This window comes from Schistocerca americana, chromosome 7 (assembly GCF_021461395.2).
Source record: "Schistocerca americana isolate TAMUIC-IGC-003095 chromosome 7, iqSchAmer2.1, whole genome shotgun sequence".
In the NCBI taxonomy this organism is placed as follows: domain Eukaryota; kingdom Metazoa; phylum Arthropoda; class Insecta; order Orthoptera; family Acrididae; genus Schistocerca; species Schistocerca americana.
The window spans coordinates 584097227-584113695 of NC_060125.1; the positions used below are offsets into that span (position 1 = coordinate 584097227).

Sequence of the window (16469 nt, forward strand, 5' to 3'; positions counted from 1 at the left end):
GTGTAAGACAGAGGTCCTTCCGCTACACACAATTTGTGTACTTCTCTTTCCACTTCCATTGACACTTATACTCCGTCTTCCGAGTTTCGTCTTTTCTACGTTAAGCAGACTGCTCTGTTAACTCAACAGACTTTAGATGGAGATACAAGGTTTATTTGGTCTTTCACTCGTAGAATCTTCTTATCCTTGGCTCTTGTCCTTGTTTCTTCTTGCAAGCGCTGTATTGCATCTTCGATATAAAACTTAAGTAATAGTGCCAGCTGCAAGCTACGTCCTTCTCTATGTAAACCTATTATTCTTGTTGATATACATATTCATTAACTGATTTATTTATGTCGTAGACAAATTATTGGGCGAATCTTTGCGCTCTGGTATGTCAGATTTTGAACATTATGTTGTTCCTCATGCCACATGGTTTTCTGTTTGGTGTCATTTGGTAGTCTCATGAATCAGTCATGTAGAATTTAGTTCATGGCTTGTGCAACTCGGGAACTAATTGGCTGCAACTGACTGAACTATCATTGTTAAGGTGGGTAGATGCATGAAGGTCAGAATTTGATACGCTTTTTCGTGCACTTATGACATCAGATCAAAATCCGAAAGTACTGAATATGATCAACGCATATTTATAACTACATGATTCAATACTAAAAAAATGATTCTTGCTATAATAATAATAATAATAAAATATAACTGTTTCAGTTATAGCTCAGGGACAAAATAAAGTTGGTTTTTCTGATGACAGAAACTATGCTTAGGTGCTATGTACCGCTAATGTGAGCAGTAAGTTGAGCTCGTCATGAGTTGTTGGTGATATATAAATAATACCTGTGTTCATATCAACAAAGTATCCAACTGAATCACATTTCTGCATATTACAGACGAAATGGTGTTTCCAATGTTGTATCCGTAATTGGATAAACAACAAATAACGATTGGCAGTGAGTTCCAAATTGTGTTTATTGCCAACAGTTCCACAACAACAACACAACTTGGTGCTTGATCAAGAGCAGAGTCTGGGCTGCAGAGTCCAAGTCCGGTGTGGTAAACAGTCGTAGTGTAGAGTCGTTCCGGGGTGCGACGTCGACGTAGCACGTAGGTAGCCCAACACGAGACTCCAGGCGTGGCGGCGTATGCGGCTATATAGGGCGAGTGGCGGAGGAATATGCCCGCCGTAACCGAGTCCGCTTGTCGTGCCCTGTAACGATTGGCGGCGCAGCCTCACGTAACCATCTCTTGGGAGGACGCCGGCCGTGGTTGCCTTGACAGTGCGGAGGCGCTCATCGTGTGAGGCCGGCGCCTGCGCTGAACAGCTGTGCAGAGCTGCGCATAAGCGGGGTGTGCCGGCCGTTGGCTGTATGATGTAAGGACCGCGGCCACGCAGCTGCAGGCGCCACGGTGTGGGCATTGACTATACCACATCCAACGCACCTGAGAACACAACAGTCATTCTATAATATTGGAGTTCAACGTATTACTCCTAATGTTTTTTGTTTATTGCATATAATCATTGTAAATAATGGAGATGCCGTGTCGCTAGGGTCTCCCGTCGGGTAGACCGTTGGCCAGGTGCAAGTCTTGCGAGTTGACGCCACTTCGTCGACTTGCGTGTCGATGGGGACGAAATGTTGATGATAAGGACAACACAACACACAGTCCCTGAGCGGAGAAAATCTCCGACCCAGCCAGGAATTGAACCCGGGCCGTTAGGTATGACATTCCGTCGCGCTGGCCACTCAGCTGCCAGGGGCAGACATTGTAAACAATAAACAATATTTATTGTCATACATTCGTAACTCCTGTGGCCTATCGCTTACGTTATTACTTGTCTTTTTGTAATCCAGAGACGTTTCTGAGGCGTATAAGACATGTGGAAAAGCCCCAAGCGCTTTCGTTCCAGGCTCCTTACATCCTTACAAAGGAAGAGACTTAAATTACATACAAATCAAGTATCCAGTCGCAGTCCGTATTACTTGTGCACTGACGAGATCAACAAAAGTAGTCATGAGCCTATAAATCATTTAATTAATAAAAAACCAATGAGTAAATTAGTTATTCTTGGCGCTATAGTTAATTTTTCCCAGCCAACTGAAACCAACAATGTCTCGTCTGAGGAGACGACTGTGAAACGGTGGGATTGGAGCTACATTCACGTTCTTCTCTCCGTTAGTTCAGAAACTTCATAAGATGGAGGAAATCTGTCGAAGTCTGAGGCCGTTACTTTCAAATTCGAGCTGCAGCTACTCCATCGCCAGTCCTACCCGTGTTCGGACAACTTCCACCACTACAGGATCACCGACATGAATGCCCCTCCGGTCGAAGGCAGCAGGAACTGTTTGCATTGGCACCTCTAGTCGAGTACAGGGACATCTGTCTACCGGAGGGGGCACACTGATGCGCTGCATCCGATGTTGCAAAACTATGGAGGAATGCTCTCCAGGCCCAATTTCGATGGAGTTGTCTCTTGGCTTAACTTTGTTAGTAGTAGTAGTGCGGAATCTGTCGCCATTTTATTGCGTATGTGTTGGCTTCCATCCTTGGAAACAACCGTGCGTAGAATACTAGTGGAAACTTTGACCTCGATTAAGATGAATATATGCTATTTGCACCGCAGGCAACCGACGTTACTATTCCATTGAAGCTAAGGTTAACTTAAAACCCATCCACTCCATAACTACTGCTATAGCATTGATACAGCAACAATACTAGATCTTTAGACACAGAAAAACAGTCTTGCTTGTACGATCTTGTGCAACCAAGGCTGTTTTTTTCTGTATCTATCGAAGGTAGTTTGGTGACGTTTGTCCTATTACCACAATGTGTTCGTCTTACGTAACTCCTCATTGCTAACTACGTCCTTTCACGATTCTAAATTCCAAAAATTCATCTCAGTTTTTCCTATTATCGCTCCCTTTAGGGACTGAGGGTGTTACCTTTGTTTCTCGTTTGATTCTCGTCGTTTCTTATGTACACTCCTGGAAATGGAAAAAAGAACACATTGACACCGGTGTGTCAGACCCACCATATTTGCTCCGGACACTGCGAGAGGGCTGTACAAGCAATGATCACACGCACGGCACAGCGGACACACCAGGAACCGCGGTGTTGGCCGTCGAATGGCGCTAGCTGCGCAGCATTTGTGCACCGCCGCCGTCAGTGTCAGCCAGTTTGCCGTGGCATACGGAGCTCCATCGCAGTCTTTAACACTGGTAGCATGCCGCGACAGCGTGGACGTGAACCGTATGTGCAGTTGACGGACTTTGAGCGAGGGCGTATAGTGGGCATGCGGGAGGCCGAGTGGACGTACCGCCGAATTGCTCAACACGTGGGGCGTGAGGTCTCCACAGTACATCGATGTTGTCGCCAGTGGTCGGCGGAAGGTGCACGTGCCCGTCGACCTGGGACCGGACCGCAGCGACGCACGGATGCACGCCAAGACCGTAGGATCCTACGCAGTGCCGTAGGGGACCGCACCGCCACTTCCCAGCAAATTAGGGACACTGTTGCTCCTGGGGTATCGGCGAGGACCATTCGCAACCGCCTCCATGAAGCTGGGCTACGGTCCCGCACACCATTAGGCCGTCTTCCGCTCACGCCCCAACATCGTGCAGCCCGCCTCCAGTGGTGTCGCGACAGGCGTGAATGGAGGGACGAATGGAGACGTGTCGTCTTCAGCGATGAGAGTCGCATCTGCCTTGGTGCCAATGATGGTCGTATGTGTGTTTGGCGCCGTGCAGGTGAGCGCCACAATCAGGACTGCATACGACCGAGGCACACAGGGCCAACACCCGGCATCATGGTGTGGGGAGCGATCTCCTACACTGGCCGTACACCACTGGTGATCGCCGAGGGGACACTGAATAGTGCACGGTACATCCAAACCGTCATCGAACCCATCGTTCTACCATTCCTAGACCGGCAAGGGAACTTGCTGTTCCAACAGGACAATGCACGTCCGCATGTATCCCGTGCCACCCAACGTGCTCTAGAAGGTGTAAGTCAACTACCCTGGCCAGCAAGATCTCCGGATCTGTCCCCCATTGAGCATGTTTGGGACTGGATGAAGCGTCGTCTCACGGGGTCTGCACGTCCAGCACGAACGCTGGTCCAACTGAGGCGCCAGGTGGAAATGGCATGGCACGCCGTTCCACAGGACTACATCCAGCATCTCTACGATCGTCTCCATGGGAGAATAGCAGCCTGCATTGCTGCGAAAGGTGGATATACACTGTACTAGTGCCGACATTGTGCATGCTCTGTTGCCTGTGTCTATGTGCCTGTGGTTCTGTCAGTGTGATCATGTGATGTATCTGACCCCAGGAATGTGTCAATAAAGTTTCCCCTTCCTGGGACAATGAATTCACGGTGTTCTTATTTCAATTTCCAGGAGTGTATAATTATCCTATCCTACAGCACAACGACAGCTTTCCGTATTTCCCCGAATTGTGGGCGGACGCAATTTCATTCCCTGTGACGTGACTATCTAGGATATAGGTGTTTTTATCGTGAGTATACTTGCTTTAATTTCATTTCACGTTCTATTACTTCTCTATAGATTTCCCCCTGTACCGTATGTTAATTAAGTCATTGATCCAGTAATAGAGCCCATGATGCAGGTGATGAAAGCTGATGTCTGCATGCTACAGGAAACTGAAGATTAGCAAGTGAGATTGTTTATGTCTGTTGATACGGAAACAGCGACCAGCCGTACACCTCATTTCTATCCAGGATCGACACTTTTAGTTTTCTTGATTTGTCCTTCCCTGGTTTTTGAGTGTTGTGTACTTCTTTAACTAAATAAGCACAGAAAAACCTTCAGTATCAGGTCTGAAAAGGCACAGTAACCTTCAGGTTAAGACTGACACTGCTACAGATCCGCCACCACAAAAATTGTAAAATTTCAATACTTCTGGTGAAATAACTAGAAGGTAGTAGTTGAGGCCAATGTGATTTTATTGCTGTGGGGACGAAACTTCTGCGGAATGCTAACTAGAGACAATAACCTTTAAGATTTTATTGAACACACGAATTCTATCCATGCTTATACATTGACAAAAATGGGAAGTATTACACCACGAACAACTTGATCGATGGCTACAAACCCCATATTACGATATTTTCTGGCCTGTGGGATAGGGTGATGAAAATTTCATTCTTGTACGAGCTTATTTTCAGTACAGAAAAATGTAATTCCTACTGATGTAGAGTGGTGTGATTACATGACAGGTACTGGGAGTGGCTAAAGTTACTATAATACGTCAGGAAGAATCACAACCAAGCAGACACAGTGTTCATTCGTGTGCAGATTGTCGACATCACGAGAAGAAAAAAAAAGGCCGTAACACTGGTACGATGGCCACGGGACCATCATATCAACTGATCCCACTGACGGTTGGCAAAAGATCAAAAGGAATTTATTACCTGAAGACCGTTGGATATTTCAACTCGTTCTAATGCACTGACACGTGGGAATGGGGCAGAGGTTGATGCCCAAGGGGACCACAAATCGCCGGCAACATAATATCGGGAGTTGGGTTGAGATCTCATGCTGCCACGGACCGCTTACGGCTGAAAACAGACCAGAGACGACAATAGCGTGCGTGGTGGTAGATGCAGATGCAAGTTAGACACTAGCGACATTCTGTGGTTTCCAGCACTGAGACCCGTTTCTAGTTGTAACCGTAAACGACCTGGTGGAAGTTCACAGGAAGAGGCGTTTCTCGAGATCTACGTGTCTACAAGTCTGTACACCCTGATGTGGGGTACTGCTGAATATAGCAACAGACAGATTTGATACTGACTCAAGTGTGCTCAGTGCTCGTCAGTAGGTGACAACAATGAGAAATTTTGTTGCCATACAATTCATCACAACGGTACCGAACGAAGGGTCAATGAAAAAAAAACAGGTAAGTCTGTTTTTACGAGACTCGAAAAAATGTAGTTTTAATGCCTGAACTGTTTACATCGATATATATGCAACTGTGATAATTTCTACTTCATAAATTAAACATTTTCGGTGCATACTATGTGTAAATAGTGTTAATGGCATCCATCGTGTTCCCAGAATGAACAGAATTCGCAAAGTGCATTCAAACGCCATTCCCTAAATCTTTATATTTTACGCTGGAAAGCGGAAGGAGATCTAAGAGAAGGAGCAGGAGTTAGATTACAGTGAACATTAGATAGTTAAAAAGGTATTGTGCACTTAACAAACAAGGAATTCTGAAGCTAAACGTATCTTTAAAATCAGGTATGGGCAGTTCAAACAACCAATCCACTGGCTGATCTTGTCGTGGTGTCTTTATGATACCCGTTTATTTTTCTCCGTGTTATGTCTGATAATTCAGCATACCACCGTGGCTAGATTCAGACCGTATTAACAAGCTGCATTTTGGAAGGACATTTTGCAGCGTACGGTGAGTCCGACAGATTTTTTCCGTCAAATACTATTTCTTGACTAAGATGACCGCAATGAAAGGGGACGACCTACATCTGGATGTTTAGATCAATTCCTTGCACATCAATTCGGTGCACACTCCTCTGATATACCGATCAATGCCTTTGTGTTCCATAATCGAACATTTTTATTGCACTATGAGTACAAATTACAAAGCACATGAAATGTAATTTTGATCTTCTTCAGGTCACTAATTTCACTGAGAGTTACGTAATGAATGGATCGGAGCATGGTGAAGTGTTTATTTTGAATGCCAGCAATATTACAAAGTATAAAGATTTCTTCAGTGTCCTCAAACTAAACATGAGTGATGAATTGAAAAGCGAATGAAGTCACTTTATTTGAGAGTTCTTTTTTTTTCAACGCGTTCTGGATAAACACAGGAAAAAGTTTCGCCTTTTGTAAGAACATGGATAATGAAAGAGTACATCGAAAGTTGTCGGTTAATTAAGCGTAACTGGTTTATTCTCTTCCTTGTGAAGACTGTCAAAAACATATGCTCTTGAAGCCTTAAATGTTAATGCTACTCACGGCACACACCTCACAGCAAGACGAAAACATGAGGATCGACACAACACTATAACATACGGGCGGGAGAGATGACATCAGAATTCTTCCTTTCGAGGCCTGGTGAATCACAGCCGATCTGGCTGCTTTCTTTACCACGCAGTACTGAATACCTGGTTGATTGTCCATACAGCACCACTTTGATTCCAAACATCTATATACTCGTTTTGTTTTTCTTTTTCTCTTTTTGGCTCCGAACTGTTGTGTACGGTCATTCCCAATCGAGATGTTCCAATAACCAAGTTTCAAAAAAAATTGACTTACTTTTTTTTTCCCCATGACCCTTCAAATGTATTTCAGCTAGATTAAGCTGTTCACACAGAACGCCTTGATCAGTGTACAGTTATTTTACTGGCCTGCCTGACCTTCAAGAAGTGACACAGCATGTGTTTAAGTGATGGCAAGAGAGTAGTCAGTATGACATTCGGAGGCTGTTTGCTTGCATGCATAACGAATACGAGCGTGCATTGGAGGCCGCGGTGGCAACACCACATACTGGTGTTGATAAATGTCGGACTGGTACTTCTTGGTTCACGCTCTATTTACGTCAAAGTATAAAATTGAGGATGGGATTTAGAACAGACTAGCTACTATTCTTCGAATGTAAAGTAGCTATACTTTCTCGCTGCTTATTCTTTCTGGAACACTACCACTTCGGTTTCAGCTGCTATTCACTTATTTTGCGAGATTTCCGTGCTTGGCATGTGTGCAGTTAAAAATTTAAGTGTCATTCTTGTTGAAACTATTCATGTGGTGTTATGATTACCTGGACTGGCAGCAGATTATGTAGAGATGGTTTTGTTCTCAAGCTTCTGCGAAGAAAACTCTGTCCCAGCAGTATTGGCCACAGGTATAGTTGTAACGATGGTCACTGTATGCCGACAAAGATTAAATGTTTGATAGGTATTATGAAATTTCGAAATGCCAACAGGTTAGATAGTCTCATTCTCCGTTGTGAAACTACAGCCACTGGAGACACCGGTTGCTTACTTCGATATACGCACATCAAAAAAGGTTTCGCATCACCTCGGTTCCGAGAGTTCCGGAAACTGTCCAGAAACTTGGAATAGAGATCAACATATACATCATTTCCGCCCTTTTTATTGCTCTTGAAAACCACACATTTCATGCTGTACTACTATACAGCGAGACTCTCAGAGGTGGTGGTCCAGATTTCTGTACACACCGTTATTTCTAATATCCAGTAGCACGTCCCCTTGCGTTGATGCGTGCCTGTATTCGTCGTGGCATATTATCCACAAGTTCATCAAGGCACTGTTGGTCCAGATTATCCCACTCTTCAACGACGATTCGGCGTAGATCACTCAGAGTGGTGGGTGGGTCACGTCGTCCATAAACAGCCCTTTTCAATCTATCCCAGGCATGTTCGACAGGGTAGATGTCTGCAGAATATGCTCGCAACTCTAGTCGAGCAATGTCGTTATGCTGAAGGCAGTCTTTCACAAGACATGCACGATAGGGGCACGAATTGCCGTTACGGCGCCTTCCATGACCACCAGCGGCGTACGTCGGCTCCACATAATGCCACCCCAAACCAGCAGGGAACCTCCACCTAGCCGCACTCGCTGGACAGTGTGTCTAAGGCGTTCAGCCTGTCCGGGTTGCCTACAAATACGTCTCTGTCGATTGTCTGGTTGAAGGCATATACGACACTCATCGGTGAAGAGAACGTGATGCCAACCCTGAGCGGTCCATTCGGCATCTTCTTGGACACACGTGTATCGCGTTCCATGGTGTCGTGGTTGTAAAGATGGACCTCGCCATGGAAGTCGGGAGTAAAGTTGCGCATCATGCAGCCTATTGCGCGCAGTATGAGTCGTAACACGACGTCCTGTAGCTGCACGAAAAGCATGGTGACGTTGTCCGAGCCATAATCCGTAGGTAGCGGTCATCCACTGCAGTAATAGCCCTGGGCGGCCTGAGTGAGGCATGTCATCTACATTTCCTGTCTCTCTGTATCTATCTCCTCCATGACCGAACAACATCACTTTGGTTCACTCCGAGACGCCTGAACGCTTACCTTGTTGAGAGCCCTTCCTGGCACAAAGTAACAATGCGCTCGCTATCGAACCGTCTATTAGGCGCTGCTAATAAATGGTTGTTTACATCTCTGGGCTGGTTTAGTGACATCTCTGAACAGTCAAAGGGCCTGTGTCTGTGATACAATACCCACAGTCAATGTCCGTCTTCACGTGTTCTGGGAACCAAGGTGAGACAATTTTGTGTGTATGTGTGTGTGTGTGTGTGTGTGTGTGTGTGTGTGTGTGTGTGTGTGTGTGTGCGTGGTGTGTTTGTGAGTCAGTGTGTGAGTGAGTGTGTGTGTTTTCGTTTTCATGCACAATCTGAATCACTGTTCAGCCCTCTGACTCTTTCATCTTGGAAGATCTGTTGTTCGTTTCTTGGTTCTACTAAGTATAGGAGGTTAATGAACTGCTAATGCTCGGCCACAATGGAGCAATTAAAACAAATAAAGAGGCCTAAAATGTAGACAGATTGTTGGAATGCAAACATTTTTGCACAGACGAGACAGAAAACTACAGTCAAGCTTTCGACACTCTTACAAACGGTGCCGCAGCGCTGGAAACTTATTTCTCGCACCCTCTCTGCCATGGAAAACACTGCTGTGCAGATTACATTTACTACGTCGTGTCCTGCGCCAGGATACCTCGGGTGTCTTCTACGCATCCCCTCTATCTGTCACATATAGAATCTTTCAGTGCTTTACTATTGTGTTAGTTGGATGGTTGTTGCCTGCTCAGGCCTGCACTCATTCGTCATGCAACTCCTCCAGTGTTGTTGGTACAACCGTTACACACCAACTCACTGCCAATTACCACGTCACGTTGAAATCTCGGCCCATTCTCCGTCTCCTTCTCCTTGAACAATCGTCTGCTTCCCATTCCATGTCACAGCATCACTTAATTGGCAGCTTCGAAAGCATGGAGAACCATCTGCTGAGAAATCTCAGACACGTTCCTTGTGCCATCCCAAGGTTATTGCCTTGTTTATGAACTCAGAACAGTGAGTTATTTGAAATCACTGAGAAGATTTACGTGCTTTGGCAGACGTGTTATTCAGGCTAATTGTTAACACCTGTTAAAACTATCAAAATATAAAATTGAATGAAAAGTTTAATAGTCCACTGTAGCTTATTTAGTTAAAGTGATTAGACACTCCCACAACCGGTTTCGCAGCTATTAAGTTGCATATTCTGCTATATATCTGTACAGAGAATTTTGTAAGTCAGTGCTTCGATAATGGGGAAATAAAGTTATCTGAGATATCTTAAAACTCTGAGTGAATAGATTTAAGGAAGGAAGAATATGTTATGCATCTAGTTAGGAAGCTAGGTACGTATCACATACACCCCACGAAGGACGGGTCTATACGTATTTAAGAAATAAGATTCGTAATTTCATACCATAAGACGGTTACTTACAATGCTATGCCATATGGCACCTGTGTGTAAATACCTGTTACACAGTATGAATTGATGAATCAATTATGTACAAGACGTTAGCTGTGGCTGCCCCAGTTTTAAAATTATCTGTACATTCTTTTGTCACAGAAAGCTAAAAGGGCATATTAAATGTTGAAGATACGCGAATGCTGAAACTGCTCACTCCTTATTGTCTCCACATCTGGAAAACGACAAACTCCTGCAATGTGCTTGCTGTTACAACAGTTATCAGTCTCAGGAAGTTATTTGTCATCCGGAGAATACTAATAATAATTTAGTGCCAACTTCGAGTAACAACTAATATTTACACGGGCATTTAAGAGAATATTAATCACAAATTATTGTCAATTTGAGTAACAACATTCAGCTGTCGGATAAATTCGTGATCAGAGTGGTTAATTTCCTTGATCAGTGAGGTTGTAATGCTTATGATCAAACCAGTTGCCAAAGACAGACTTGGTTTTGTGTAAGTTAATACGAGAGACCTCTCTTTACGTCAGACAGGCAGTGTAGAAGTGAATATAGGACACAGCAGCGACAACTGGAGTGAGGGTGAAGTTTCCAGGAATTGTCACAACAAAGCGTTATCTGAGCCGCGAGAAGTGGCGCGCCCGCGGACGTCAAGTGGTGTCGCGACCTCTGGGGGCGGGGGGGCGGGGGTGGTGGGGGCGGACGGCTGGGCCGGACAGCGCGGCCGCCGCCGCCGCCGCCGCCTCCTGCCCCTGGGAGAACTTTCTTGGCCCCGAGTCGTAGAACCCGCAAAAGGGAGGAAAGTTTTATGCCCGTTATCCACTTCACAATCTATTGCTCCGAGATCTGTTTATCTTGGTGGACTGCGTTGGGAGAAGGGGAGGCAGCAAGAGAAGCACGCGGGGTAAAGGACGGAGGGAGATGGAAAGACTGTGCAGTCCGTGGAATGGACGTGGATCAGTGTGAGAGAAACGGGGATGACAGAGCGAGGTAACGGCGGTGGGGGGAGGAGAAAGTCCATCAACGGGCGCCCACTCAGGCTGGAAACACCGGAGAAATCAGAGCGCCGGGTGGCGCAGGTGCCAGGGGAAACACGTCGCTCTGGACGCCGGCCGCACTTCGCGGGTCGTAGGGTTTCAGTAAACAAAACACCCTGTCGCCCACAACTTTCGTCGTAGCACCACTATTTACTTCGAATTTTGCCTCGGAGTGGATACTGCGGCCGCTAATTTTATGTTTCTTGTCCATTCTCCTTCTTTTAATTCGTAATGCGAATAGAACAGCTAAGTTCACTCTGTTTCCTTTGGGTGAAATGATATTTCCAAACAATCCCTAGTATTTCTCGTTCTCCTTCGTAACAGAGCTGCCAGTCTGCCTTACTGGCCCAGGTACTGTCGAAGATTTTTCCTTGATGAGAGGACTGGAACATTTGAAAAATAAGTAGCTGCAGCAAAGTCGGAAACCCGGCAACGGATGAGAGAGCATGTGCTGACTGCGTGAAGTGTACCATGTCCTAATTTTTCTTTTGGCCGAGGTTCATACAACTTCTTGTCCAGATCGCGAATGCTACGCGGTCAGACCACAAACTTTTCTCCCTGCATTAAAAACGCTCGATATATTTACATAGTTTGAGTCATGTCACAAAAGGAAGAAAATATGACACAAAATCAAAGCATCTTCATACATCCCCTATGTTAGTTCAAATGGTTCAAATGGCTCTGAGCACTATTGGACTCAACTTCTGAGGTCATTAGTCCCCTAGAACTTAGAACTAGTTAAACCTAACTAACCTAAAGACATCACACACATCCATGCCCGAGGCAGGATTCGAACCTGCAACCGTAGCGGTCTCGCGGTTCCAGACTGCAGCGCCTAGAACCTCACGGCCACTTCGGCCGGCTCCCTAAGTTAGTCATTTGCCTTAAAACGAGATGGGCAATTAACTTCATTTGTGTGGCCTTACTGTTCGTAGTTGCTTTACAATTCATTACAGACCACTTATGATGCTTTACGTCAACAAAGAGAAACGCGACTGGCGAAAAAAATTACTTTTCGAGTTGCAATGACAGAACAAAAATACCCTCACAAAGTTAGGCAATATTTATAAATATGGTAGTGATAGCTTCCTCAGGAGTTAGTCCTTGCACGTTTATTGACATTTGGTACCATACGCTTTGCATTACCTACAGGAAACCACTAGTGCCCGACTAGATCCAATGTGCACAAGTGCAGAATACCGAAAACTGTGTTAAGGAGATGTCTACCGATTTCTTCCATCCGTGTTATTTTAAGTCAACCAATCAGTAAGTGCAACAACAGAAATCATCATTATACTGAAACCCTTGTAACTGATGTAGTTTTCCTAACGTTTGTGTGCATTCAGTTTCAGACATCCACACCTTTACTCCATAAATGAAAAGCGATTGATGAAAAATGATTTTTCCTACTTAATCCGCATTTCATCCGATACCGTCTCGAAGATATTCGTTAGTCTCCTGCTGCTACGGTCCCTCCCGCTCATGTGACAAACTACGCATGCTGAAGTTCGACCAAAAGTTTGCTCATCAAGTGCAGCCTCCTCGGCCTTGAAAAAGTGAGAAGTCTCAAAAACAAATTTTCTGGTTACTATTTCGCACCTATACAAAAGCACTGAGATCACGCGGTAATTAACAGTAAAACGTGACTCTCTAACATTGACGTACTGCACTTTCGCACCTGTTTCCACACTCTTTGTGTCGACTGACTACATCAGTTATATTTTCACGAACTTAGTGAGTTCGTTCGAAACTATTTGGCGCATCACTTCGTATTTATCCGTTATCAGCTCCTTCTTGGTCCTGTTATTTTATTCCGTCAGTATATAATGCAGTGTATAAGTCAAAGCATTTCAATTAGTACACTAGTTATCATTCGATTCCAATTATCACTTTTCACGCCATTAAAAAATCTTGCCTATCACATTTTGTATACGTTATTGATCTTCAGTTGACTTTCCCAGACAACAAGAGACGGCACCAGCAATGAAACACTGAATACGACTCTTCATATTGTATTCTGTACTATTTATATATAATTCGTATCATAATTAAAACCTAATATCAAAGGAAAGAAAACTTCAAGTGTCAGAGTGAAAATGTAAACATAAAAAGTGAAAAGGAGGCAGTTAAAATCAGAAATGAAGAATGAAAACAGTGTTAATGAGCGCGAGAAATCTGTACAAAAATTATGTTTTCTGAATTCATGAAATTAAGGGATTATAACAAAGTTGTAAATTCAGAAGTCCTCCACGGATCGGAATCAAAACCTTTATCTGAGTGCAAAAAGCCATTTGGTTGGAAAACATAGAAGAATCCTGCGAAAAATTTTAGGTCCAATCACGAATAAAAGCTACAATTTGGTTTTGGCATCAAATTAGGAAACATACTCATTGTACCCTAAAATAACAGATGAGATCAGCAAAAGTCGTGTTACACTCCATGGTCATCTAGAGGAAATGAAGGAAGACATTAACAAATGAGAACCACACATCTTCCAAAACAGGAAAAGACACAAAGAAAATGGCTGGGGAAACGTGACCAAAACAAAAACGTACAAGAAAAGTTGATTGAACAGGAGAAGACCTTGCTCAACAAAGACAAATTCGTACTAGAACTAAAGAAGTTAAGAAGTTATCAAGAATTTAAAAGACACAAAGGAACTACCGTCGAATGAGAGGAAAAGAGCTCAGTCTGAGAAAATAAGAATGACGGAACACAGAAATAGTTATCTTGACGTGGTCCTTAGTTGGCATGTAACAAAATAACAAAAAAAAAAGAAACCTTAATTTACACAAGTGAATGCATATGGTAACAGGAGCAAAACACTTGCCAGTTAACATGAGTCCGCAAACAAGCCCTTTGCGACATAATAGCGAATGTCTGATCATCAGGCGACACTGACGTCAGTATGAAATTTTGTCCTAATTTGTAAAAATCTATTTGAAATGTGAACTTTTCAAATAAGTCTTAAACCAATTTGATTCGAGGTTCATAAACGGCACATGGTTGCGAGATGTGGTAGATGTATGACGGGGCAACGGCTGATGGAAGAATGTCTCATTAATGTGGTCCTACATAGATAGGTTCAACAGAGCTGGAATCTAGGCTTTATGATCGACGGACAAATGGACCGTAACAATGTCCTCTTACCGATCTGATTTCAATTGACAGGATGTTGTAACACTATTTGTTTCTGGTTCATCTAAATTTTTTATATTTTTTAGCTTTAAGATTTTCGCGTATTGGCGTTGTATTTTCTGTATATGTAAAGTAAAGTGTGCTGTACTGGAGGTTGAAGTTCTTTCCATTGTAGGTGAGTAATGTGTGTAAAATACTATGTAAATTGTATATTACCTTAAATAATTTTCTGATGACATTTTGTCTCTAAAAATATTTGTGTGTATTAACTGTTCATGTTGATGTAAATTTGATAATTGTAAGAAATGGCCACGCTTAGGATAAGTGTAAGAAATACGTGTTACGTAAAAGCCAGTGTACTTTTGTTTGAAACGAAAGTGGCTGTGGGGAGTAGAAAAGGTGGCAGGTGCAAATTGGCGTGTTACCTAGAGCAAGTGCGGAAAGTAGGTTACGCAGTCTGTAGGCAGCAGTGATTGAGGCCTTGTGGACCAGGAGAATCTTTTCCTGCAAATTTGCACAAAAATGCTTCGGATGAGGGCTGCAAACGGATTACGGCATAGCTGAGAGTTGTTGGGCCACTGTATGTAAAATTGAATGACACCAAGAAGAGAAATTGAGTCCACACAGCAAGATATTTGCAGGCCGTACTGGGGATAGTGTAGCCGTTATAATAATTGTTCGCCACACCCAAGCCTACAGCCACCTGATAAGATTTTTATATTTGGTATTTTACTTTTGTAGAGCGCGAACCATTAGTGTTTTGTTAGTGAATAATCTTCCTAAACTTTAAAAAAAACTGGTCCACCCGATTATTTCATCCTAATTATACACCTAAATAGGGTTCCTTTCTGGTGTTTGATTAATCCGAGTATTCTGTTTTACAGACTTATGAAGCGCCAAGTCAATATAAAAGGGTACCATTTACATTGTTTTTGTGTAAGTAATGAGATGTATTTGTGTGAGGGACTACATCTTGTAGTAATGAAGTTAAGTCTCAATAGTGGAAGAGTGTAAACTGAATAGAGTAAGTTAAAATGTAATTTTGCATCATAAAAATAAAGAACTCATAAATACTTTTATCTAGAGCAATAGTTAAACTAAAGTTGTCTTAGTTATACCACTGAAAGGTGTAATAAGAATTCTAGTTAGAGTAATAGTACGTCCATGTTTTAGTACATTACAGAGAAATATAGCCAAACTATTCTGGCTTTCTTAAAAGTTTTCATAACTACTGTAAAGTGTTATAGTAATGGTTTGCTTACGTAGAATTCAGTAAGCGTGAAGCAAAGATATTAAAATCTGTTAAATGACTATACATAGTTAGTTCAAAGAGTGATAGCTATTGAAAGTAACTTCTGGAAGAAAGAAGTGAAGTGTTCAGTATAAAAAGTGTGCGCTTTAGTATCTAAGTACTTTAATATTTAAGGCTCTTGGTTATGAAGAGTGTTTTTCCAAAGCCCCCCCCACCCATAGCCATATTTTTTGCCTTCCTTGAAGTTAGCTAATGTTTTGCTTTTCTTTTAAAAACTTAATTGTATAATGCATAAGGGTGTATGAGTCAAATAACTGCAGTGTCTGCACCAGAATTGTTTCGGTGGAGTAATATTTATTTGAAGAAGCAACTTAAACAATAGCAAGAAAGTAGGCAAAATTCATACTTTTGCTTTTCCAATACTTCAAAGTTTCATTGCCTGGATAGGTTGGCGCCCGTTAGTACATATTTTAAACCACTAAATGAACTTGTAAATTAGTTGTCCAAGCTTCAATATAATACTGTTCATATTGCGTTTCTTTCTAACCGCTGAGTAAGATCTTAGGA

The 16469-nt window shown here is 43.1% G+C and overlaps 1 protein-coding gene across 1 annotated transcript in view; it reads left to right on the forward strand.

The window, feature by feature from the left end:
- Positions 1–11258, forward strand: part of LOC124623104 — a 28337-nt gene extending 17079 nt beyond the window's left edge. The window contains exons 3-4 of the mRNA XM_047148895.1: positions 973–1044; positions 11071–11258. Of these exons, the coding sequence (XP_047004851.1) occupies positions 973–1044; positions 11071–11258 (260 nt within the window). The remainder of the gene's footprint in view (positions 1–972; positions 1045–11070) is intronic.
- The last annotated feature ends 5211 nt before the right edge of the window (positions 11259–16469 follow it).